Consider the following 27,824-nt stretch of genomic DNA (forward strand, 5'->3'; position numbering starts at 1 on the left):
GATTGGCACGATCGGAAATTTTGGACTTAAAATCTATGTTTTGACGCCTTACTAATATAGCCTTATGTAATTTTGGGGGTTTTGAAGTCAATCTGAAAAAAATCCATACATTTCATATCCACGCGTTCGTCTCGAAGAGCTATACAACATACTAAAAGACGGGCACTTAAAACCTATTGGTTTCCGAGTTATCGCACTTTGAAAAATCTAGCAGTTGTTAGCATTAGCATTTGTTAGCATTAGCATTTGTTGAAAAAAAGTAGGGTTCCAGGGGTCACACAGCAATGTGTCACACATACACACGCAGGGTTGTTAAGTAACGGATTACATGTAACGGGATTACGTAATCAGATTACAAAAAACAGGTAACTTGTAAAGTCTCAGGTTACATTTTAAAATGTGTAATCTGGATTACAGTAACGGATCTAAATGATGGGGGTTACATGCTGATTACATTCTCCCCTTGCCCTCATCAATTTTACAAATAAGTTATAACGCCAAACAATAACATAATCAAGTCGAATCAGCGTAAAGTACTGCCACTTTGTTTAAGTAAAATTCTGTTGTCCTTTTCCAAATTTCATAGGCTCAATATTCTTGTCTAGTTATCAATGGTAAAACTTGTTTTATTTAATTAAAGAGAGTTTTGCTAAAAAGTTATCCTAAAGTAACTGAAAGTAACTAGTAGTTACTTTTTAAATTGTGATAATCAGATTACGTTACTGACTGCATTTTCTTTGCAAGTAACTTGTAACTGTAGGGGATTCCTTTTTAAAAGTAACCCTAACAACCCTGTACACACGTTCGTCTCGACGAGCTATACAACATACCAAAAGATTGGCACTATTGGAAATTTTGGACTTAAAATCTATGTTTTGACGCCTTACTATAGTCTTATGTAGTTTTGGGGGTTTTGAAGTCAATCTGAAAAAAATGAATACATTTCATATCCACGCGTTCGTCTCGAAGAGCTATACAACATACTAAAAGGCGGGCGCTCAAAACCTATTGGTTTCCGAGTTATCGCACTTTGAAAAATCTAGCAATTGTTAGCATTAGCATTTGTTAGCATTAGCATTTGTCGAAAAAAAGTAGGGTTCCAGGGGTCACACAGCAATGTGTCACACATACACACGTTCGTCTCGACGAGCTATACAACATACAGAAAGATTGGCACTATTGGAAATTTTGGACTTGAGTAAACGTATGAAAGTATTGGGGGCGTCAATTGGGTATGGCAGGGGTATGCAGCTGCCATACCCTGGGTCCAGGGGAGGAAATAAAAGTTACTTTTAAATATAAATCCATGAATGTCTCTTTGTCTATCTGATGTTGTTAAATTACAGTAAAATAACTACAAATGCTAAATTTAACAAAATGGTCACTTTAACAAGGTATTATAATTATATTCTCCACACTTGTATTCTCCCCATTTTGACAGAATGGTATATTCCCAGGTTCCGCAGGTCAGCTGCACAGGTGCAATGCATTATTGTTAATTGTGGCACGTTTACTAACATGCCAAGTTTAGCTGCACTTGAACAACCGTTCCAGGCTGCCATATCCAAAATAAAATGTACTTCTTAAAATAAATGTATCATACCTGTTGCTAAGGTATGGCAACATGACTGGTGTCGCGCGCGTGCAAGACACGTCATGTTGCCATACCTTAGTTTTTTTTGTTTTTTTTCCCTGAAATGACGCCACTGTAAGTGCTTTTCTAGGATCTCCTTTTAGTTGACCTTGTACCAGTGAACTGTACCTTTTCCTATGCAAACTGACAATAAAGTAAATCAACCAATCAAATACTCTGTTACAAGTAAAAGTCTGGAATGTAAAATGTACTTGAGTAAAAGTATGAAAGTATTGGCATCAAAATGTACCAAAAGTAAAAGTAGAAAATGTTTGAAGATAGCAGATCTACAAGCTCACAACGCAGATCGGCTATTTTGAATAAAACGTGGTTCATATTATATTATAATTTATATCTGCAGAGTAACTAGCAAATACAGTTTTCAAATAAATGTAGTGGAGTACAAGTACAACATTTGGATGTAGGGGAGTAGAGGTAAAGGTATTGGAAATTGGAAATACTCTAGTAAAATAGCCCGAATACCTCAAAATTGCACTCAAGTACATTGCTTGAGTAATCTTAGCCCATTTGTTTTGGTTTCTTACATTTAGTTTGGAATTATTCTTATTTCAAAACATTAAAAAAACATTCCCCGAAAAAGAAATTCCAAGAATTAGATTTTTTTTAATAAGTCATGAAAATATTTAGCCAATCTACAAGCTCACAAAGCAATGCGTTGTGAGCTTGTAGATCGGCTATTTTCAGCAATATGTTGTATTGTGTGGTGTGATGTTTGGCCTCAAGGTGGCAGCGTCCTCACCGTGGTGCAGCAGCAACAGTTTATGAAGGAGTTTTCATTAAAATACTTTATTAGAACGTTGTACGGGTACAAGGTCAACTAAAAGGAGATCCTAGTGAGCTTTAAACACATGACAGACAGACAGACAGACAGACACACACACACACACACACACACACACACACACACACACACACACACACACACACACACACACACACACACACACACACACACACAAAGACACACACACACACACACACACACACACACACACACACACACACACACACACACACACACACACACACACACACACAGGTAGCTCTACTGGGTGTGGCCTGTGTGCATTCCTAGCCCCGCCCCCTGCAGTCTACCCTTCACTGAGGGAGAAGTGAAGTCACTTTGATTCTGTCTCTGCTTCCATTAAACTCCTCTGATTATTACATTTATCTGATTAAATATATCTGATTATTACATTAATCTGATTAAATATATCTGATTATTACATATCTCTGATTAAACTCCTCTAATCAAAAACCTCTGATTAAACTCCTCTGATCAAAAACCTCTGATTAAACTCATCTAATTAAACATCTCTCATCGAGTCGTCAGTGGAAGGGACTGATCGTCATCAACATGATCATCAAAGAGTTGTGAGTAAAGACTTTTAACCCATTGGATAGGGTATCTAACCTAATCTAATGGGTGTAATAACCCATTGGATAGGGCCTAGGATTATTGACTGCTTTAACTATTGAAAAATAGCAGATATACAAGCTCTGCTATTTTTGAAAAATCATGATTTTCTTTTGTAAGTCTTTGAATATATCTATTTGAAAGCGAACATTTGTAACTCAAATATTTGCTTCTGGGTGGTCCTTGGAACAACATATTTTGAGATGGGGGTCTGCAGGCAAAATACCTGTAATTTTGGGGGTCCTCGACATGAAAAAGTTTGAGAACAACATGATTTAGAAGAAGGATTTAGAAGTCGGGTCAAAGATCGGGTCAAAGGTATTCAAAGACTTTGAATACCGCGCTGTGAGCTTAGTAGATGTACTCCAGTACATTTTTTAGATATTTGTACTTTTACATGTGTGTTTAAAATCTCCACTACTTTTACTTCTACTCCACTACAATTATTTGAAAACGTATATAGTTACTTTTTAGATTTAGATTGTTATTACATAGAATACACTGACCAGCACCAAGTAAAAATAATATATGAATATATATATATATATATATATATATATATATATATATATATATATATATTATATATATTTATATATATATATATATATATATAAATATATATATATATATATATATATATATATATATATATATATATATATATATATATATATATATATATATATATATATATATATATATATATATATATATATATATATATATATATATATATATATATGAATATATAAATGGTCCCTGAGGGCATTTGTACACTCTCAGAATTAAATTAATCTTACAATAGGAATTGGGGTCTCCTGCATTGAAATGCATGTCAAACTGGGGGTCCTTGAAATTAAAATGGTTGAGAATCACTGCTAGAGCCGTGAAACAAAATCTTCTCTTATGGGGTCCCCGGCATATGTTTTCAAATGGGGGGCCGCGGGCTAATAAGAGTCAGTCTGGGGGTCCTTGGAGAGAAGCTGTGCCCTGGGGGTCCCTGGGGGTCCCTGGCGAACAGGTTGATGATGTGACAGAGTTTATGACAGACATGTGACTGCAGAGAGACACACAGGTGGCAATGAACTGTTGTGTAACCACACACACACACACACACACACACACACACACACACACACACACACACACACACACACACACACACACACACACACACAATTCCATTTAGTTTTAGGGACATTTTTAGTCGTTTGAAATGTTTCAGTTTTAGTCTAGTTTTTGTTGACTAAATCTACGGTTTGATTTTGTATTGATTGATTGATTGATTGATAGAAGAATATTGTCAGTTTGCATGACAGTACAGTTCACTGGTACAAGGTCAACTAAAAGCCAAGGAGATCCTAGTAGGCTTTATGGTGTATTTACACAGGAACCACTTTATGTATCTCATATAACATTGAATGACAGACAGACAGAACACAGTACTATGATAGATATTTAACTCATATAACATTGAATGACAGACAGATAGAACACAGTACTATGATAGATATTTAACTCATATAACATTGAATGACAGACAGACAGAACACAGTACTATGATAGATATTTAACTCATATAACATTGAATGACAGACAGATAGAACACAGTGCTATGATAGATATTTAACTCATATAACATTGAATGACAGACAGACAGAACACAGTACTATGATAGATATTTAACTCATATAACATTGAATGACAGACAGACAGAACACAGTACCAGTAAGACTCCCTAATCGGGAGATAAGCGACCGTAGGTGGCTTATCTCCACAAATAGGGCAAAAAATTGTTTTTCCCAAATCTTCCTGATCCATGTTGATGACATGAGTGTAGACATGCTGTGTAGTGATATTCGTGATTTTAGGGCAAAAACTGTAGGAGCAGTGTCCAAAAATGTGTTTTAAAAATCGGCCTGAAGGTGGCGCTAGAATAGGGCCATGTGAGAAATGAGGGGTGGGGTCTCCGCGTTGCCTTGGCGGACGAATAGGTACCGGCCCCGGCTCTCCCGGACGCTCCTAGCCCGAGTTACGGCATTTTATGTGCGCTGCAGTGGCAGGGGGTCCTCCACTGGGGGCGCCACCACTTTTGCATCCGTTCTGGAGCACCAGGAGTCGGTGGTCCCCGGGAATTCCCCGCAAGCAGCCCCGTTGGGGTGGTCATTTGGTCATTTTTGCACATTTGGTCATTTTTTACATCTGGGGGTCCCCCAGGGACCTGGGGGTCCCTGGGGCTTCGAGGGTCCTTGGAGGTTGTAGTTTGGCAGGCAAGGAGTGTGTGTGTAAAATCTGGCATGGATCGGGTCAACGGGTGCAGAGATATAAGCAGGGAAAAAAGTGTGACGTGTGACGTGTGAGCACATTTGGTCATTTTTTACATCTGGGGGTCCCCCAGGGACCTGGGGGTCCCTGGGGCTCCGGGGGTCCTTGGAGGTTGTAGTTTGGCAGTCAAGGAGTGTGTGTGCAAAATTTGGCATGGATGGGGGCAACGGTTGTGGAGATATGAGCAGGGCAACAGTGTGACTGACTGACGGACTGACGCACAGACAGCCCGGGGAGGTTTTGGTAGTAAATGCGACCTACGGTCGCAACTATGATAGATATTTAACTCATATAACATTGAATGACAGACAGACAGAACACAGTACTATGATAGATATTTAACTCATATAACATTGAATGACAGACAGATAGAACACAGTACTATGATAGATATTTAACTCATATAACATTGAATGACAGACAGATAGAACACAGTACTATGATAGATATTTAACTCATATAACATTGAATGACAGACAGACAGAACACAGTACTATGATAGATATTTAACTCATATAACATTGAATGACAGACAGACAGAACACAGTACTATGATAGATATTGAACTCATATAACATTGAATGACAGACAGACAGAACACAGTACTATGATAGATATTTAACTCATATAACATTGAATGACAGACAGACAGAACACAGTACTATGATAGATATTTAACTCATATAACATTGAATGACAGACAGATAGAACACAGTACTATGATAGATATTTAACTCATATAACATTGAATGACAGACAGACAGAACACAGTACTATGATAGATATTTAACTCATATAACATTGAATGACAGACAGATAGAACACAGTACTATGATAGATATTTAACTCATATAACATTGAATGACAGACAGACAGAACGCAGTACTATGATAGATATTTAACTCATATAACATTGAATGACAGACAGACAGAACACAGTACTATGATAGATATTGAACTCATATAACATTGAATGATAGACCGACAGAACACATTAATCAAATAAAAGAAAAGGAAAATTGAAATAGGCTACGCATAGATAGCAGATATTGACAGTGGAAAATGGGAGGTGTACGGGCTTAGTCTTTTACAAGTATAGTCAACTAAAATGTAGTTTTACGGGGCTTGATGGTGTGGTACTCGTAATGGCATATTTCACATTTGGTTGCATGCTGAAAATAGCGGATCTAGGCGCTGTGACGTGTTGTGAGCTTGTAGATCTGCTATTTTCAGAGCGCAACCAAACATAAAATAACTTGTCTTTTAGTTCTACTGGATCTCTTCTCCACTAGTCTTAGTTCTACTGGATCTCTTCTCCACTAGTCTTAGTTCTACTGGATCTCTTCTCCTCTAGTCTTAGTTCTACTGGATCTCTTCTCCACTAGTCCCTCCCTGACATTTTAGTCTAGTGTATATTAGTTGAGGAAATTATATTTAGTCTTAGTTTTAGTCATACAGTCATAATGACCTTTACAGTCATAATGACCTTTACAGTCATAATGACCTTTGTTTTATTTTTTGTCTTTTTCTTTCCAGTCGAGTGGTGCTGCCCATCTCTGTGGAAGAGGTAAGAGAAGTTACACCTGTAAGGGTCCATTTGGTTCCATGTGTACACTCTCAGAGTCACAGAGCTGTAAGGGTCCATTTGGTTCCATTTGTACACTCTCAGAGTTACAGAGCCGTAAGGGTCCATTTGGTTCCATGTGTACACTCTCAGAGTCACAGAGCTGTAAGGGTCCATTTGGTTCCATTTGTACACTCTCATAGTTACAGAGCTGTAAGGGTCCGTTTGGTTCCATTTGTACACTCTCAGAGTTACAGAGCTGTAAGGGTCCATTTGGTTCCATTTGTACACTCTCAGAGTTACAGAGCCATAAGGGTCCGTTTGGTTCCATTTGTGCACTCTCAGAGTTACAGAGTTGTAAGGGTCCGTTTGGTTAAAGTGATGATGTCAAAGAACAACACACCAAGTGTGTGAATTCCTTGACTTGTTTCCCTTAAACCAGGGGTCTTCAACGTTTTCAGGCCAAGGACCCCTTAGTTGAGAGAGAGATGAAGCAGGGACCCCTTAGTTGAGAGAGAGATGAAGCAGGGACCCCTTAGCTGAGAGAGAGATGAAGCAGGGACCCCTTAGTTAGTTGAGAGAGAGATGAAGCAGGGACCCCTTAGTTGAGAGAGAGATGAAGCAGGGACCCCTTAGTTGAGAGAGAGATGAAGCAGGGACCCCTTAGTTGAGAGAGAGATGAAGCAGGGACCCCTTAGTTAGTTGAGAGAGAGAGATGAAGCAGGGACCCCTTAGTTGAGAGAGAGATGAAGCAGGGACCCCTTAGTTGAGAGAGAGATGAAGCAGGGACCCCTTAGCTGAGAGAGAGATGAAGCAGGGACCCCTTAGTTGAGAGAGAGATTAAGCAGGGACCCCTTAGTTGAGAGAGAGATGAAGCAGGGACCCCTTAGCTGAGAGAGAGATGAAGCAGGGACCCCTTAGTTGAGAGAGAGATTAAGCAGGGACCCCTTAGTTGAGAGAGAGATGAAGCAGGGACCCCTTAGTTGAGAGAGAGATGAAGCAGGGACCCCTTAGCTGAGAGAGAGATGAAGCAGGGACCCCTTAGTTGAGAGAGAGATGAAGCAGGGACCCCTTAGCTGAGAGAGAGATGAAGCAGGGACCCCTTAGCTGAGAGAGAGATGAAGCAGGGACCCCTTAGTTGAGAGAGAGATTAAGCAGGGACCCCTTAGTTGAGAGAGAGATGAAGCAGGGACCCCTTAGTTGAGAGAGAGATGAAGCAGGGACCCCTTAGTTGAGAGAGAGAGATGAAGCAGGGACCCCTTAGCTGAGAGAGAGATGAAGCAGGGACCCCTTAGTTGAGAGAGAGATTAAGCAGGGACCCCTTAGTTGAGAGAGAGATTAAGCAGGGACCCCTTAGTTGAGAGAGAGAGATGAAGCAGGGACCCCTTAGCTGAGAGAGAGATGAAGCAGGGACCCCTTAGTTGAGAGAGAGAGATGAAGCAGGGACCCCTTAGTTGAGAGAGAGAGATGAAGCAGGGACCCCTTAGCTGAGAGAGAGATGAAGCAGGGACCCCTTAGTTGAGAGAGAGATTAAGCAGGGACCCCTTAGTTGAGAGAGAGATTAAGCAGGGACCCCCACAACCTGTTTGTTCATAGATTCCATATAGTTTCATTGTTTGACAGCACAACCATCAGTGTATTTTGGATTCATGTCAATTTGTGTTTTCAGATATTTAACCACTTGAACCGTCAATACTTAATAAACTTGACCTTTCACTCTGTACTTAGTCTGCTCTTTTTCCCCTCAACACCAAACCTCTTTGCCGAAAATAGCCGATCTACAAGCCCACAATACCTTGCGCTGCAAGGCATTGTGGGCTTGTAGATCTGCTATTTTTGGCTCATATTCAAGCTCATATACAAGCTCGATCGGTTATTTTTTGCTTCTTTTGAATTGGAATCCTGAATTCTTTTCTGTTCTTTTTTAGTTGGAATCCTGAAATGTAACATTTTGATTTAATGTCAAATGCATTTACTTATATACTCATGTTAACTTTATGAACTTGAATACAAATACGTTGGACATAAAATAATAATAATAATATAGGCTACTAACATAGACTGAAGTAATTCAAGCAGATCATGGTTGCATGTTTGGAATTATAACAGCTGAAATCTATAATATATCAGTGTTCCGATATTAACCTACGGGCCGCATTAAGTGAAGGTGGGGGCCGCATGTGGCCCCCGGGCCGCCAGTTGCCCATGTATGCTTTACAACTTTGATGATGGAGAGGGCCACTACATTTTCACACTCACTCCAGAGGGCCACAATGCATACACATAGCAAAAATAGCCGATCTACAAGCTCAAAACGCGTTGCACTGCGACACGTTTTGAGCTTGTAGATCTGCTATTTTTGCTATTTTTTTTTATGGAATCCTGAAAGTAACTTTCTTTTTTCTTCTTTTGTTTTTAAATTTCAAATACATTTATATGTTCTTATGTTAACTTTATGAACTTAAATACAAATACATTGGACATAAAAAAATACAATAACATTTTTAATACTAGTCATTTAGCTGCTAATATAGACTGAAGTAATTAAAGCGGGTCATGTTTCCATGTTTGGAATCATAACAGCTGAAATCAATAATATATCAGTACTCCAATATTAACCTGAGGGCCGCATTAAGTGAAGGTGGGGGCCGCATGTGGCCCCCGGGCCACCAGTTGACCATGTATGATTTACATCTTCTAAACTCCACTCAGTTCCACTGCACCCTCCCATACTTTAGTCACGCGTTGTCCTGGCAAACAAAGAAAAAACAAACAGCCGATCTACAAGCTCACATTGCGTCGTGTCCGCCACGCACGGTGAGCTTGTAGATCTGCTGTTTTGTGACGGAGCTGCAGTGGGAGGGGCCTCTTCTCCCTCACAGACGGTGAACAAAGGTGTTTTCTTGCTGATCAGCATTTTTCTCCTTCCTCAGCGACTCGTAAACCCGCCGCTCCGGTTTGAGACACTGAAGGACTTTAAGAGATTTACTGGAGATCAGGGGCGTCAGTTCAGAAAAAAGCTAAGGTATGGCAACATGACTGGTGTCTTGCACGCGCGCCTTCGCGCGCGTGCAAGACACCAGTCATGTTGCCATACCCACTGTTGGGGAAGTTACTTTGAAAGCGTAACTTGTACAGTTACAAGTAACTCACCATGGCAGTAACTTGATCAAGTTAAAGTTATACCCCTGGAGAAATGTAACGTATGAAGTTTCAAGTTACATAGAAAAAGTAACTTGAGTTACTTTTTTTTCAGCGTTAAATTAAGAATGTACATTTGTTGTACATGAAATAAAATATAATATCCTACAAAAAAAGTCACATGCCAAATAGGTTGACATTTTCTTTAGTAAACATCTGTGTCCCTAAAATAAAGAGGAAATTATGATCTGTTGAGGACATTTGATCGTCAATCTTAACAAAACTGAAATGTAAAATTATGACTTCGCTTGTAACTTCTTGTAACTTGTAACTTGAGCCAAAAATGACCCAAAAAGTATCTCTGTTACTTGACGAGTTACAGAAATTATGAACCGGCAAGTTACAGCAAAATATAACTTAGTTACGTAACTCAGTTACATGTACCTTTAACTTCCTCAACAGTGGCCATACCTTAGCAACAGGCCAGATGAATTTATTTTAAGAAGCACATTTTATTTATTTCCCCTCTGGCCAAGGTATACGGCAGCTGCCATACCCTAGCCATGCCCAATTGACGCCTCTGCTGCAGATCATATAAGCATGAGTTGACAGGGAGGAATGTATGATGACTCATCATTACTGATTACAACCAGAGCTCTGCTGCTCTGCTTTTAAAGGAGTACAGTGGGGTCAGTTCAGAAAAAACTAAGGTATGGCAACATGACTGGTGTCTTGAACGTGCGCGACACCAGTCATGTTGCCATACCTTAGCAACAGGCATGATACATTTATTTTAAGAAGTACATTTTATTTTTTTCCCCCGTTTCTAGGGTTTCTTGGGCTGGATATGGCAGCCTGGAACGGTTGTTCAAGTGCAGCTAAACTTGGCATGTTAGTAAACGTGCCACAATTAACAATAATGCATTGCAGCTGACCTGCGGAACCTGGGAATATACCATTCTGTCAAGATGGGGAGAATATAATTATAATACCTTGTTAAAGTGACCATTTTGTTACATTTTGCATTTGTAGTTATTTTACTGTAATTTAACAACATAATAACCAGCACAGATAGACAAAGAGACATTCATGGATTCATATTTAAAGGTAACTTTTATTTTCCCCCCTGGACCCAGGGTATGGCAGCTGCATACCCCTGCCATACCCTGGACCCAGGGTATGGCAGCTGCATACCCCTGCCATACCCAATTGACGCCCCTGAAGGAGTAGTTCACCCCTAAATGATGACTCACCTCATGGGGACTTGAGTTCAATAACATCATACATGGGCAACTGGCGGCCCGGAGGCCACATGCGGCCCCCACCTTCACTTAGTGCGGCCCTCAGGTTGATAATGGAGTACTGATATATTATTGATTTCATATTATGAATGTTATGATTCCAAACATGGAAAAATGACCAGCTTTAATTACTTCAGTCTATATCAGTAGCTTAATGACTAGTATTAAAAATGTTATTGTATTTTTCATGTCCAATGTGTTTGTATTTCAGTTCATGAAGTTAACATAAGAACATAGAAATGCATTTGAAATCAACAAATAAAATAAAATAAAAAGTTACTTTTCAGGATTCCACTTAAAAAATAGCAAAAATAGCAGATCTACAAGCTCAAAACGCGTCGCACTGCGACCCAAATGCATTTGGGTCCTATAATCCAATTATCGGTTTAGGAATAAAAAATAAAAAAAACATTATTGAACTCAATCATTTTGAGGGTGAACTTCTCCTTTAAGAGATTAACTGTAGATTAGTACAGTGATGTATGCAACCTGTTGGTCCCATAGACACGTTTCTTGTTTACAAACATTGAGACTAAATGCACAGGTGACAGGTGTATCATGTAATCAATTCCACCAATCCCCAAACCTGTTGTTTTGGGGAGCGCTGGTTTCATTGGCTAATTTGGTACTGACCTGCGCGCGCATCTAGGTTTTTATCAGTGTAACGTGGACCAGAAATGCGTCTATAGAGACCCATTCAACACTAGCAGAGGTAAACATATTTACGGGACAGATGCGTTTTGATTACATGACTGTAGAGATATTGTGTACCGGTTTGCGTGATTTTAGGGCAAAATCTGATAGGAGCAGGGTTTTTCAAAAATGGTCCAGATGGTGGCGCTCTATGGGACATATCCATGTTGATGACATGAGTGTAAACATACAGTGTACCGATTTGCGTGATTTTAGGGCAAAAATTTAGGAGCAGTGTCCAAAAATTTGTTTTGCAAGAATCGGCCTCATGATGGCGCTAGAAGAGGGCCATGTGAGAATTGATGGGTTAGGGTTGTGGTTTGGCAGGCAAGGAGTGTGTGTGCAACATTTTGCATTGATCGGGGCAACGGTTGCGGAGATATGAGCAGGGCAAAAGTGTGACGTGTGACGTGTGACTGACAGACTGATTGACGGAGGGACGGACGGACTGACAGCCGGTGGAGGTTTGGATAGTATAGGAGTGCAAGTAACTGCGACCTACGGTCGCAATTACAGTAGAACAGACCCATAGGGACCCATTCAACACTATAGCAGAGGTAAACATATATTTATATTACTGTAGAACCTGTTGGCCCCATAGAGACCCATTCAACACTATAGCAGAGGTAAACATATATTTATATTACTGTAGAACATGTTGGCCCCATAGAGACCCATTCAACACTATAGCAGAGAGGTAAACATATATTTATATTACTGTAGAACATGTTGGCTCCATAGAGGCCCATTCAACACTATAGCAGAGGTAAACATATATTTATATTACTGTAGAACCTGTTGGCCCCATAGAGGCCCATTCAACACTATAGCAGAGGTAAACATATATTTATATTACTGTAGAACATGTTGGCCCCATAGGGACCCATTCAACACTATAGCAGAGGTAAACATATATTTATATTACTGTAGAACATGTTGGCCCCATAGGGACCCATTCAACACTATAGCAGAGGTAAACATATATTTATATTACTGTAGAACAACCCCATAGAGGCCCATTCAACACTAGCAGAGGTAAACATATATGTATATTACTGTAGAACATGTTGGCCCCATAGAGGCCCATTCAACACTAGCAGAGGTAAACATATATTTATATTACTGTAGAACCTGTTGGCCCCATAGAGGCCCATTCAACACTATAGCAGAGGTAAACATATATTTATATTACTGTAGAACATGTTGGCCCCATAGAGACCCATTCAACACTATAGCAGAGGTAAACATATATTTATATTACTGTAGAACATGTTGGCCCCATAGGGACCCATTCAACACTATAGCAGAGGTAAACATATATTTATATTACTGTAGAACATGTTGGCCCCATAGAGACCCATTCAACACTATAGCAGAGGTAAACATATATTTATATTACTGTAGAACATGTTGGCCCCATAGAGACCCATTCAACACTATAGCAGAGGTAAACATATATTTATATTACTGTAGAACATGTTGGCCCCATAGAGGCCCATTCAACACTAGCAGAGGTAAACATATATTTATATTACTGTAGAACATGTTGGCCCCATAGAGGCCCATTCAACACTAGCAGAGGTAAACATATATTTATATTACTGTAGAACAGCCCCATACAGGCCCATTCAACACTATAGCAGAGGTAAACATATATTTATATTAATGTAGAACATGTTGGCCCCATAGAGACCCATTCAACACTATAGCAGAGGTAAACCTATATTTATATTACTGTAGAACATGTTGGCCCCATAGAGGCCCATTCAACACTATAGCAGAGGTAAACATATATTTATATTACTGTAGAACAACCCCATAGAGGCCCATTCAACACTATAGCAGAGGTAAACATATATTTATATTACTGTAGAACATGTTGGCCCCATAGAGACCCATTCAACACTATAGCAGAGGTAAACATATATTTATATTACTGTAGAACATGTTGGCCCCATAGAGACCCATTCAACACTATAGCAGAGGTAAACATATATTTATATTACTGTAGAACATGTTGGCCCCATAGAGACCCATTCAACACTATAGCAGAGGTAAACATATATTTATATTACTGTAGAACCTGTTGGCCCCATAGAGGCCCATTCAACACTATAGCAGAGGTAAACATATATTTATATTACTGTAGAACATGTTGGCCCCATAGAGGCCCATTCAACACTATAGCAGAGGTAAACAGAAACAACGGCTAAGCTAGAAGACCCGGTTGGGAGATGAGAAAACAACAACATATACTTTGGGTGCGTTGGGAAATGTTCTCAGTGTAGTGAGTGCAGTGGGCGGTGACGTTCTGGAGTTACCAGTTAAAGGAGTAGTTCACCCCAAAATGACTTATTTTCTATTGATTAGTCAAACCATGGAGACTTGAGTTCAATAATAATTGTTTGCATTTGTTGCAATCCTAAGAAAAAAATGTGATTATAGTAAATTTACCCCCATTGATTCCGGATGGAGACCCAAATGTATTTGAGTGGGAATCAATGGGGGTACATTTACTTGACCCTTGACCCTACTCCTTTAAGGTGAACTACTCCTTGTGCCGATCCCGAACTAGTCCGGCTTTATATATAAAATTATTTAAACACCCAGAGGCCTTACCGAAGCACCGGGCTAAATTTTCGAGCGGTCCGCCGGCCGCAATTTGTTTACATTGGCCCGCGAGGGCGTCACGCCGCCGATATTTGCCGTCCACTCCAATGCGCAAGGTTTAATCACGGCTAAATCGCCGAAAATTGGGCTTCTAAAATGAGTGGTATAGCCAATAGCTAACTTCAAGCTAACTTCATCCTGTTCCTGTTCATGACACAAAGGAAAGTGTTCAGGCGCGTCATGGCTGCGCACGGCTTGTGCATATACAGCGTATGTCTATGGTGGATTCTCTGGCCACTGGGCGCCATCTAGTGGAGATTCCGGCACTAAAAGGGGCAGCTGTGGGTAACAATAAAGCCCAAATGACCTGCTGTATCAAGCAGCAAATGATTCATTTTGTCATCATTTCCCACACCATTGTTCACCGCTGAGAAGCTTGAGACACCACCAGTGATGGGGAATTTAAAGTTACATGTAACTGAGTTACGTAACTAAGTTACATTTTGCTGTAACTTGCCGGTAACTGAGTTACATTCATATTTCTGTAACTCGTCAAGTAACTGAGATACTTTTTGGGTCATTTTTGCTCAAGTTACAAGTACAAGAAGTTACAAGTGAAGTTATAATCTTACATTTAAGTCTTGTTAAGATTGACGATCAAATGTCCTCAACTGATCATCATTTTCTTATTTTTTTAACTTTATTTTAGGGACACAGATGTTTACTAGAACATTTAAATCTTTTTTAAATAAAACATAAAACTCAGTTGATAGGCATATTTCTGCTGGCATGTGACTTTTTTTGTAGGATATTATATTTTGTTTCATGTACACCAAATGTACATTCTCAATTTAACGCTGAAAAAAAGTAACTCAAGTTACTTTTTCTATGTAACTTGAAACGTTATAAGTTACATTTCTGTCACGCCTGACACTGTGGTCTATGGGTTTGTCTCTCTGACATCACCATCATGGCAGGGGAACCACTCTAACAGAATCCCTTTTATGCCCATATATGGAGTTCCCTGACATCATCAATATTAAGCCCATATCTAACAGGACTTGGGAATGCATGCCCATATATGGAGGCCACATCGGCCACATACCACACAGTTTACAGTTTAGGCATTTAGCAGACGCTTTTAATCCAAAGCGATTTACAATAAGCAGATAATACAACAAGATAACATGTCAGAACATTAACAACAATCTAACATATAATTCACCAAATGTCTGAGTGAGTGTCTGAGTGAGTGTCTGAAACAGCGTTTCTCCTCAGTGGCTGGAGCAATTGATCTGAAATCGCATCACCAATAGCATATGAACACACCTGACATAACTGTGAAGCCCGTTTGTCACTTTCACAAATCGTTTAATTGATATTAATTTATTAGTGAATTAATTTTTCCCATTGACTTATAATGGGAATCGCAAAAACTCACATTCAATATTTTTTTTCTCGCAAACCATAGGGGCTACAGTTACAAAACTCTGAGAGGAGATTTATAATGATATCAAGGATTAAATAAAAAATAACTTTGTCAGTTGGCCTCATGGTGGCGCTATAACAGTCCACTTTACGTTTCGGCCTGTAACTCTTGAACCGTAGGTCGGAAAATTAAAATTCTTTTTTCCCTGGATTCCTTTCGTCAATACGCATCTCCCCATATAGGCCCCGCCCATTTGCGTCAGGATAGATTTTCCGCCATTTTGAATTTTCTCCAAAACACACTTTTTGCTCCTTTTCCTACATATTTTCTTCAAATGTCACGAAAATGGGTACACATGATCTCTGAACCCATGCAATGAACATAGTCAAGGGATATTTTGATAGTCCATACCGTTCGTTCGTAACGGGCTTCCAAAGTTAGCGGGAGGGGCCCGTTTTGCAAACAATAGCCATAAATCACAAACAAAACGTCGAGTCAACACTGAATTTCTGCCACAGGTTGCGGGTGGCTTACTCAACGAATCCCCAGAAGCATTTCCAATTCCACCCGTAGAGGGCGTCACAAACGCGCAAAACGTAACCGTTTCGTTCCAAAACGCGTTTTTCAGGCGGACCGACCCTCTCAAAAAGAAACACAGACTACTCTGCGGATGGTCTCACGGTCCAAACCGCTGCACGCACACACACACACACACACACACACACACACACACATAGCCATTAAACGAAACGGGTATTTCTTACATTGATGCTCCTACATATTATCATGCAAGTACCAGTTAAAGTTACTTTCCATCCCTCATATACCGTGTGCACAGTGCACATCCCATAACCCACACACTGCACATCATTTCGGAGCTCATATCTTTGAACGGGTAAGGACTAGTATAACAAATGCATATGAATTTCAATCTAAAACAAAAAATCAGTAAAGAGAAAAAAAAAATGTTGACTAGCTTCATAATGGTCATTGAGTGTTTCAGTAGTGCAATGGGTTTAGGTGGAGTCTGAAAAGGTGAGTCTTCAGTCCACGGCGAACGCTAGCGAGAGAGTTTGTTGTTCTAAGTGCGACAGGGAGTTTATTCCACAACTTGGGGGCCAGGAGGGCAAACTGTCTCGGACGAGTGGATTTCTGTACCACACTTACATAATCCATATATATTATGGCCAAGACAGATGGCCAAGACAGCCCTTATCTGTGTGGCTGGTTCTACAGACAGGGATCTCCATGTATGGGCATTAAAGGGATTGTATGTATGATGTCAGATGTCATAAGGCTTTCACATAATGAACGATCTGGCTAGCCATCGTCAAAGAAAAGGGAACGCCCACTCTGTTTGTAAGCTATCAGACTGTCTTGAGAGAATACATAAGGAATAACTGATTAAGCATGTTTGGGCTCTCACAGCATATCTCCATATTTGGGTACCAGGGGTCTCCATATATGGGTAACTGGTCTGATATACATCACTGGAATGTACTTCATGTTGCCATACCATAGCTTTTTCTGAACTTACGCCACTGGAGACGGCCAAGACATGCCTACTGTAAATTGTAAATCTCTCTCTCTCTCTCTCTCTCTCTCTCTCTCTCTCTCTCTCCCTCTCTCTCTCTCTCTCTATCTCTCTCTCTCTCTCTCTCTCTCTCCCTCTCTCTCTCTCTCTCTCTCTCTCTCTCTCTCTCTCTCTCTCTCTCTCTCTCTCCCTCTCTCCCTCTCTCTCTCTCTCTCTCTCTCTCTCTCTCTCTCTCAGTACCAGGTGGGTCAGCTCTACTCGGTAGCGGAGGCCAGTAAGAAGGAGACGGGAGGGGGGGAGGGGGTGGAGGTGCTGGTCAACGAACCTTACGAGAAGGATGGAGAAACTGGACAATACACACACAAGATCTACCACATGAAGAGGTGCACACACACACACACACACACACACACACACACACACACACACACACACACACACACACACACACACACACACACACACACACACAAAACACACACACACACACACACACACACACACACACACACACACACACACACACACACACACACACACACACACACACACACACACACACACACACAAGATCTACCACATGAAGAGGTGCACACACACACACACACACACACACACACACACACACACACACACACACACACACACACACACACACACACACACACACACACACACACACACACACACACACACACTTGGCACCATCTCATCAGGGATCCAAGTGTGAACTAACTGACTGTAGGATGGGAGGGAGGGAATCTTAGGGAATATGGGACAGATCCATGTTGATGACATGACTTTTGTGTGATTTTAGGGCACAATCTGTAGGAGCAGTGTCCAAAGATTGTTTTTACAAGAATGGGCCTGATGTGGCGTGCATAGAAATGTAAATAAAATAACATAGGTAGACTAATCAGTAAAAAGCTTTATATGAAACCTAAAAAAAGTGCTATCTAGCTTCCATGAGGTCATTGAGGGATTCTCCAACATTCACATTATGACGACACCTTCTCCACTGGATCAATAAAATAGTTATTAAATCGTTTAGTTCAGTTTTAGTTTAGTTTATTTGATCAACTCACAGTAGCAAGCATACATTTTTACAAATCATAAAATCATCCATAAAAGCATAATGACTGTGAGGCGATCAAAAGGAACAGGCTGAAGCTAAACAAGCAATGCCTATCCTACGTATTCATGGTTTAAGACGGTGGTTCTCAACCTTTTCAGGCTGGGACCCCCCAAATAATCATATTTTAACTGGGGACCCCCCACCCTGACGAGCACTAAGAGTTGAGACATGTTGTATAACACGGTTATATTGTGAAAATAGCAGATCTACATGCTTGTGAGCATGTAGATCTGCTATTTTCACAATTTCTGCCTCTATATATTTGACAATTTGACCAATGTTTATTTTATCATTTTAGAGGTATTAAAAAGTCCTTAAATTGTCACTTTATAAATGTGCAGATACCCTCTATACACTTAAACTTTATGTTGGTTTGTTTACAGTTGAGTGAGAAAACAATGTTGCACATTAAGTTAATCATCTGGGGACCCCCAAAATAATTTGTGGACAGTTTACCTTATAAAGAGTTACATCAGCATAATAACTAAGCAAAGAGTGCCTGTCTTACATATGCATGGTCTATAGCAGGGGTTTTCAAAGTGGGTGACGGGGCACCCTGGGGTGCCGTGACGGCAGTCCAGGGGTGCAGCGAGATCATTTGATAATATTTGGAATTTATTTGGACACTTGAAAAAAATATTTAGTCTCATTTTAAACTTGAAGTACAAAGTTATTTTCAGTCAGTTCTAACCAAAATGGCTGTTATCTCAACGTTTTCCTTGCAACATAATCACTAAAATATCGTCACTGTCGGGCAGAAACCTTGTATCTCCAAGTTTCAAATGTGTACGTCTTTTGGTAAAGCAAAGCCCTGCTTCATCATACAAGACTGTCGCACAAAACTAGTGAAAACAGCTGATCTACAAGCACACAACGCCTCACGTTGTGTGCTTGTAGATCTGCTGTTTTCACTAATTTAGTCAATTTTATAGATGATAAATAAAAAACGTTTTTTGACAAACAAGGTTTCCACCCGACAACGACGATATGCTATAAATATAAGGTGCTGGGAGTGAAAATTATAATGTAGGGGTGCCTCGGATTAAAACAATATTTATGGGGTGACCTGAGACAAAAAGGTTTGGGAACCCCTGATCTAGGATACAGTAATAGGCCTATGTTTAAAGGAGTAGTTCACCCCCAAAATGCCTTTTTTTCTATTGATTACTCATGCCATGGAGACTAGAGTTCATTAATATTTTTAGTTTTTTGTCGCATTCCTAAGACAAAAATGTGATAACAATAAATTTACTCCCATTCGTTCCGGATGGGGACCTGTTTCGAAACGGGTCCCCATCCGGAATCAATGGGGTAAGGTAAATTTACTCGAATACATTTTTGTCTTAGGAATGTGAAAAAAACCAAAGAATATTATTGAACTCTAGTCTCCATGGCATGAGTAATCAATAGAAAAAAAGTCATTTTGGGGGTGAACTACTCCTTTAAACATAGGCCTATTACTTTAAGGAGTGAACAGGTTGACTTTATAAAGAGAATGAAAGTGAAATGAAATGTAAATGAAAACACCAAAACACCAAAACATCATCAATAGCAGATTTTCTTTTACCCAATAAAAATCTCTCTCTCTCTCTCTCTCTCTCTCTCTCTCTCTCTCTCTCTCTCTCTCTCTCTCTGTGTATTGTGTATGTCTCTCTCTCAACAGTAAGGTTCCTAAGTTCATCAGTATGATCGCTCCTAAAGGTTCTCTCGACGTGCACGAGAAAGCCTGGAACGCTTATCCATACTGTCGCACTGGTGAGCGCACACACACACACACACACACACACACACACACACACACACACACACACACGCGCACAAACACACGCACGCACACACGCACACACACACGCACACGCACACACACACGCACACACGCACACACACACACACACGCGCGCACGCACGCACGCGCACGCACGCGCGCACACACGCACGCACGCACACACGCGCATTATTTTTTTATATGAAATCGTCAACATATTTAGTTAATAATAAAGAGCTTGTCAATCAGAACGTGTTTTTAATGTTCATAACTTGTGTTTTTCTCTCTTCTCTCCACTGTGATGATGTGACGTCTGCGCTGCACAGTTCTGACTGTAAGTAACTGTTGTTATTATTGATATGCAGGGACTGGACGGTTCTGACTGTAAGTAACTGTTGTTATTATTGATATGCAGGGACTGGACGGTTCTGACTGTAAGTAACTGTTGTTATTATTGATATGCAGGGACTGGACAGTTCTGACTGTAAGTAACTGTTGTTATTATTGATATGCAGGGACTGGACAGTTCTGACTGTAAGTAACTGTTGTTATTATTGATATGCAGGGACTGGACAGTTCTGACTGTAAGTAACTGTTGTTATTATTGATATGCAGGGACTGGACGGTTCTGACTGTAAGTAACTGTTGTTATTATTGATATGCAGGGACTGGACGGTTCTGACTGTAAGTAACTGTTGTTATTATTGATATGCAGGGACTGGACGGTTCTGACTGTAAGTAACTGTTGTTATTATTGATATGCAGGGACTGGACAGTTCTGACTGTAAGTAACTGTTGTTATTATTGATATGCAGGGACTGGACAGTTCTGACTGTAAGTAACTGTTGTTATTATTGATATGCAGGGACTGGACAGTTCTGACTGTAAGTAACTGTTGTTATTATTGATATGCAGGGACTGGACGGTTCTGACTGTAAGTAACTGTTGTTATTATTGATATGCAGGGACTGGACGGTTCTGACTGTAAGTAACTGTTGTTATTATTGATATGCAGGGACTGGACGGTTCTGACTGTAAGTAACTGTTGTTATTATTGATATGCAGGGACTGGACGGTTCTGACTGTAAGTAACTGTTGTTATTATTGATATGCAGGGACTGGACGGTTCTGACTGTAAGTAACTGTTGTTATTATTGATATGCAGGGACTGGACGGTTCTGACTGTAAGTAACTGTTGTTATTATTGATATGCAGGGACTGGACGGTTCTGACTGTAAGTAACTGTTGTTATTATTGATATGCAGGGACTGGACAGTTCTGACTGTAAGTAACTGTTGTTATTATTGATATGCAGGGACTGGACAGTTCTGACTGTAAGTAACTGTTGTTATTATTGATATGCAGGGACTGGACAGTTCTGACTGTAAGTAACTGTTGTTATTATTGATATGCAGGGACTGGACAGTTCTGACTGTAAGTAACTGTTGTTATTATTGATATGCAGGGACTGGACAGTTCTGACTGTAAGTAACTGTTGTTATTATTGATATGCAGGGACTGGACGGTTCTGACTGTAAGTAACTGTTGTTATTATTGATATGCAGGGACTGGACGGTTCTGACTGTAAGTAACTGTTGTTATTATTGATATGCAGGGACTGGACAGTTCTGACTGTAAGTAACTGTTGTTATTATTGATATGCAGGGACTGGACAGTTCTGACTGTAAGTAACTGTTGTTATTATTGATATGCAGGGACTGGACAGTTCTGACTGTAAGTAACTGTTGTTATTATTGATATGCAGGGACTGGACAGTTCTGACTGTAAGTAACTGTTGTTATTATTGATATGATGACAGGGACGTGCTGGGCCCCTGATTCAGCCCGGGAAAAAGAGTTGTAGAGGCCCTCATTGCAGAGCTATAGAGAGAGATCTCTCTCTGTAGCTCTATATAGTCCGAGCGTTTCAGGCAAAAATGGTGCACTTTATGAAAGAAGCATGAAATTTGGCACACAGTTAGAACATGCCATGTGGAACATTTTTGGCTATAGGGGCATCGCATATTTGTCTTGGGAAACTTGTGGGAGCCAATCAAAGTTGCTCTCATAGACTTTACTATACAGAAAAATAATTTAAAAAAATTGCTTTAAGTAGCATGTGAGGGGTCAAACTAGGTGTTATTCGGGATTCTGAAACCAATGCAAGCATTTGTTTTGCATGAAAAACATTCCTTTCCGAGAACCGGCCGCCACAAAACTTTGAAAAGTGATAACTCATCACTTAACCATAGTTATATGGGGTCCGTTTTTAGCCCAAGGAATGTTTTTCCTGCAAAACAAATGTTTGCATTGGATTCAGAATCCTAAAAAACGCCTAGTTTGACCCCTCACATGCTACTTAAAGCATATTTATTTTTTGTATTATTTTACTCTATAGTAAAGTCTATGAGAGCCCAACTTTGATTGGCTCCCACAAGTTTCCCAAGACAAATCTGCGATGCCCCTATAGCCAAACATGTTCCATATGGCATGTTCTAACTGTGTGCCAAAATGTCATGCTTCTTTCATAAAGTGCACGATTCCATCAAAATACTGCCCGAAACGCCTGGACTAATAGCGCTGCTGCTACTCAAAGATTTGCCATTTCAGATCATGACAAGTGACAGGGTAATGACAATAATCTATTGACATATTATTCATTGTGGCTTCAATGTTATTCTGTCTATTCTCTTAGAAAGGTGAAACTAAAATGAAAACTAATCTACTGTGTGTGTGTGTGTGTGTGTGTGTGTGTGTGTGTGTGTGTGTGTGTGTGTGTGTGTGTGTGTGTGTGTGTGTGTGTGTGTGCGCGCGCGCGTGCGTGTGCGTGTGCGTGTGTGCGTGTGTGCGTGTGTGTGTGTGCGTGTGTAGAATGACTACATGAAGGATAACTTCTTCATAAAGATCGAGACGTGGCACAAACCTGACCTGGGAGAACAGGACAATGTAAGACATGCACACGCACACACACACACACACGCACACACACACACGCATGCACGCACGCACGCACGCACGCACGCACGCACGCACGCACGCACACACACACACACACGCACACACAGTAATGTAGTGTCGGTCGATTTTCAAAAAAATGGCTTCAGAATCCTAACATTTATCAGTTCCAGGGAAGAAAGATTCAAGTTAAAAACACAATGTCTTCATCCCATTCTGTATGGAAGTGGTAGGTTTTGGGGTTCTTTGTAATGCTGCTGACTCTTAAACAAAGTATTGCATTGGAGGTTTGCCTACTTTAGAAGCCATGAAGGGAGCTGACAGGCCCTTCTTGATGTCATATTGACATATTCTTTTAGAGGCATGTCATGTGGTCTACCTGCACACCCTTGGTGATGGTAGATCACAATCTACCTTTTGGGCACCCCTGGTTTAGATCTATTAGAGAGAGTTGAGGCTGATGTCTCCATTTGGGTGATCATAGGAAGGTTTAGGTTTAGATATTAGAAAGGCTGATTTAAACACTAATCATAGGATGGTTAGTAGGTCTCCATCTGGGTCATCATAGGAAGGCAACTTCTGCCCTCTAGTGTTGACATGTAACCTCACATTCAGTTCTTTGGTTCATCATTGTCTTTGACTCTGAACAGTTTTAGCAGATTAATCTGAACTAGCCCTTACCCGTTCAAAGATATGAGCTCCGAAATGATGTGCAGTGTGTGGATTATGGGATGTGCACTGTGCACACAGTATATGAGGGATGGAAAGTAACTTTAACTGGTGCTTGCATGCTAATATGTAGGAGCATCAATGTAAGAAATACCCGTTCCATTTAACGGCTACAGAGATACTGTGTACCGATCTGCATGATTTTGGACAACATCTGTAACAGGGCCAGAACCACCCCCCCCCCCCCCCCGCCCGCCCGCCCGCCTACCCGCCTGCACACACACACACTCCCCCCCCCCCCCCCCCCCCCCGTGTGTGTGTGGGTTTGTGTGTGATTGTGCATGGCCTGAACAACAGCGCCCCTCCCTTAACATGTGTGGTCACAAAAGGTACTGTAGGCTAAATAGATATAGATACACCATAAAAATGCAATTATACAGCATACGATTTGTGAAAGTGACAAACGGGCTTCACAGTTATGTCAGGTGTGTTCATATGCTGATGGTGATGCGATTTCAGATCAATTGCTCCAGCCACTGAGGAGAAACGCGGTTTCAGACAGACACTCAGACAGACAGACAGACAGACAGACATTCGGAAAATTATATGTTAGATAATTAAGATAAGCCTTTTATTGTTTAATTCAACCGTTAATTAATAAAACATTTCAAAATGATGTCCTGATTCTGGGAACCTCGTTATAGACCAGCATGTTCCAACTTGCTGCACTCTTCTCCCCTGTTAACAAATACAATAGTGGATTTACAAACAAATAATCAAAATAGTTGATCTACAAGTTAACAAATACCCAAAATAGTTGATCTACAAGTTAACAAATACCCAAAATAGTTGATCTACAAGCTAACAAATACCCAAAATAGTAACAAATAATCTACAAGGTCGCTTGGCTACTTGTTGAGAGCTTGCAGATCCACTATTTTTTGAAGTTTTGAAATGTGTGTGTGTGTGTGTGTGTGTGTGTGTGTGTGTGTGTGTGTGTGTGTGTGCGTGTGCGTGCGTGCGTGCGTGCATGCATGTGTGCGCGTGTGCATGTGTGCGTGCATGTGTGCGCGCGTGCGTGCATGTGTGTGTGTAGGTGCACGGTCTGGATCCAGACCAGTGGCAGAAGACAGAAGTCGTGCACATCGACATCGCTGACAAGAGTCAGGTTTCTAGAGCGGTAAGAACACACACACACACACACACACACACACACACACACACACACACACACACACACACACACACACACACACACACACACAAACTACTTGGAACAGCAACTATTTGCTAGTTTACACAGCAGTCTTTGACAGTGGGATTAATGTGGGATTAACAATCTTCTGGATATTATTTTAAACCATAGGCTACTGAGTCCGACGTGTGCAGCCAGTTTGTTCATTTGGTTACCAATGCTCACCCCAGGTAGTCATCTGTGGTTGAATAATGAAATGGGCCTTTATGGGTGAAGGTGCCGCTTGTATATCTGCTATTATTTTGTATGAGGAGAGATGGTTCTATAACTCCGATCTCCCGGTGGTAAAATAAATCCACGGTTTGAAGATGGTGCTGGTCTGGGGCACAGCCTGCCTGTGGAGCGTTGGGTTTTAACATCACCTCCAGCATAATGTACACCAGGGGTTCCCAAACCTTTTGTCTCAGGTCACCCCATGAATATTGTTTTAATCCGAGGCACCCCTACATTATAATTTTCACTCCCAGCACCTTATATTTATAACATATCGCCACCGCCGCTCAGTTCACGCGGGTGTGATTTTCATGTGAAGGACCCCCCATCTCAAAATATTTAGTTCCAGGGAACCCCCAGAAGCAAAATTTGAGTCACAAATGTTCACTTAAAAAATACATACATATATTCAAAGACTTGCGCACATTTTCACGACTTTTCAAAAATAGCAGATCTACAAGCTCGCAGCGCGGCACTGTGAGCTTGTATATCTGCTATTTTTCAATAGCTAAAGTTACTAGGGCCCCTCCACCTTGGGCCCTGGTAACTCAGTCCCACTTTCCTACCCCTTGTGACGCCCCTGCTTGTAGATCAGCTGTTTTCACTAGTTTTGTGCGACAGTCTTGTATGATGAAGCAGGGCTTTGCTTTACCAAAAGACGTACACATTTGAAACTTGGAGATAAGAGGTTTCTGCCCGACAGTGACGATATTTTAGTAGTTATGTTGCGAGGAAAACGTTGAGATAACAGCCATTTTGGTTAGAACTGAAAATAACTTTGTACTTCAAGTTTAAAATGATAAATAAGTGTCCAAATAAATTCCAAATACATCAAGATCTCGCAGGGTGTCCCTTACCCTGATGTACACTAACTACTGTATACATTTAGAGACCCCAGGGTCCACCACAAGATTTAATCATCGGTCCCGACAACCAACAATGCTCTGTATATCCTGTATGTCTGAGCCGCGAGATCGGCAATCTTATCTGAATAACTGTTAAAGCACTTTTAAACGTTTAAATGGGGGAACCCATTCCCACCTAACTTGTAACATTGAAAATAAGCGATGTTAGATTGTTTCCATTTGCTAGATTTTAATTGCTTGTCATTGTCACTTCTAAAATAAAATCGGCGTGCGTGTCCATCATGTATGCGTTTATAAAATGTATTTATTAGTGTTAGATATGCATTTTGGAGTGGATACATTTATCCATTGCCATTGGTGTAGGATATGATTCCTACACCACCTCTGAACTTGAAACTTCAGATTTCATCCTACCCTACGCCAACGTCAAAGTCAAGTTGAGGTGATAAATGCCGATACTTGCCTAAATTGTGGTGTACGCCCACATTTTCATCTGCACATCTGCACCACTTAGGGCCAGTATCTCTACAGTCATGTCATCAACATGGATCTGTCCCATTTCCCATATTCCCTCCTGATTGGCTACCATTGCCTTCTAAAGTTTGTGTATGAGACCTGACGGTCGCTTATCTCCTGATTAGGGAGTCTTACTGGTATGTGTTATTCTATTAGGGCTACAGTCATATTTATTAATTATTATTATTATTATCAGGATTACAAGGCTGAAGAGGATCCTGCTACGTTCAAGTCTGAGAAGACAGGAAGAGGACCTCTAGGACCCAACTGGAAGGTCTGGTGTAAACAACTGGTTAAATATAGTTCTGTTTCTGTTATGCCTCATTCACACTACGAAAAGCCAAGCTAATGGTTTGCTTGGTAATTCATGTAATTCACCCAGAAGCTTAGAAAGAGAGCAGAATAAATGATGCGGAGGAGGAACAGGTAGCAACAAACAAAAACTTTACTGAAGTCGTATAAGGCGCGGCACACACATATGCGTGAAACATCTTCTCCGTATCGTCTGAGAATGGCCACTGGACAAAAGACAGGCTGTGGTTGAGCTAGAGACACGGCAACGACAAAACACCAAACAACCTTCCATTGACAATGCATTAGTACGGTAGTAGTCTCAGACGATACAGAGAAGATGTTTCACGCATATGTGTGAGTCCAGCTTAACACATCAGACTACAAAAGCACTTGGTAGACTTAAGGAAACACTGAAGCAGAAGATAGCAAACAGAGGAACGCCTCGCAGGGCAGTGGAGGAGAACGGGAAAAACTTAAAGGGATATT

General features: G+C 40.7%; 1 protein-coding gene across 1 annotated transcript in view; it reads left to right on the plus strand.

The window, feature by feature from the left end:
- Window positions 1-6,527: 6,527 nt before the first annotated feature.
- The window catches only part of LOC308289427 (phosphatidylinositol transfer protein beta isoform-like), a gene marked incomplete at its 5' end in the record, with an annotated part of 31,557 nt that continues 10,260 nt past the window's right edge, over window positions 6,528-27,824 (plus strand). Inside the window, 8 exons of the mRNA XM_080731117.1 lie at window positions 6,528-6,535; window positions 6,936-6,966; window positions 17,909-18,054; window positions 20,470-20,561; window positions 22,348-22,355; window positions 23,442-23,516; window positions 25,291-25,374; window positions 27,241-27,318. Coding sequence (XP_080587243.1) covers window positions 6,528-6,535; window positions 6,936-6,966; window positions 17,909-18,054; window positions 20,470-20,561; window positions 22,348-22,355; window positions 23,442-23,516; window positions 25,291-25,374; window positions 27,241-27,318 — 522 coding nt within the window. The remainder of the gene's footprint in view (window positions 6,536-6,935; window positions 6,967-17,908; window positions 18,055-20,469; window positions 20,562-22,347; window positions 22,356-23,441; window positions 23,517-25,290; window positions 25,375-27,240; window positions 27,319-27,824) is intronic.

Source organism: Nannobrachium achirus, assembly GCF_963921795.1.
Source record: "Nannobrachium achirus genome assembly, chromosome: 8".
Lineage (NCBI taxonomy): Eukaryota > Metazoa > Chordata > Actinopteri > Myctophiformes > Myctophidae > Nannobrachium > Nannobrachium achirus.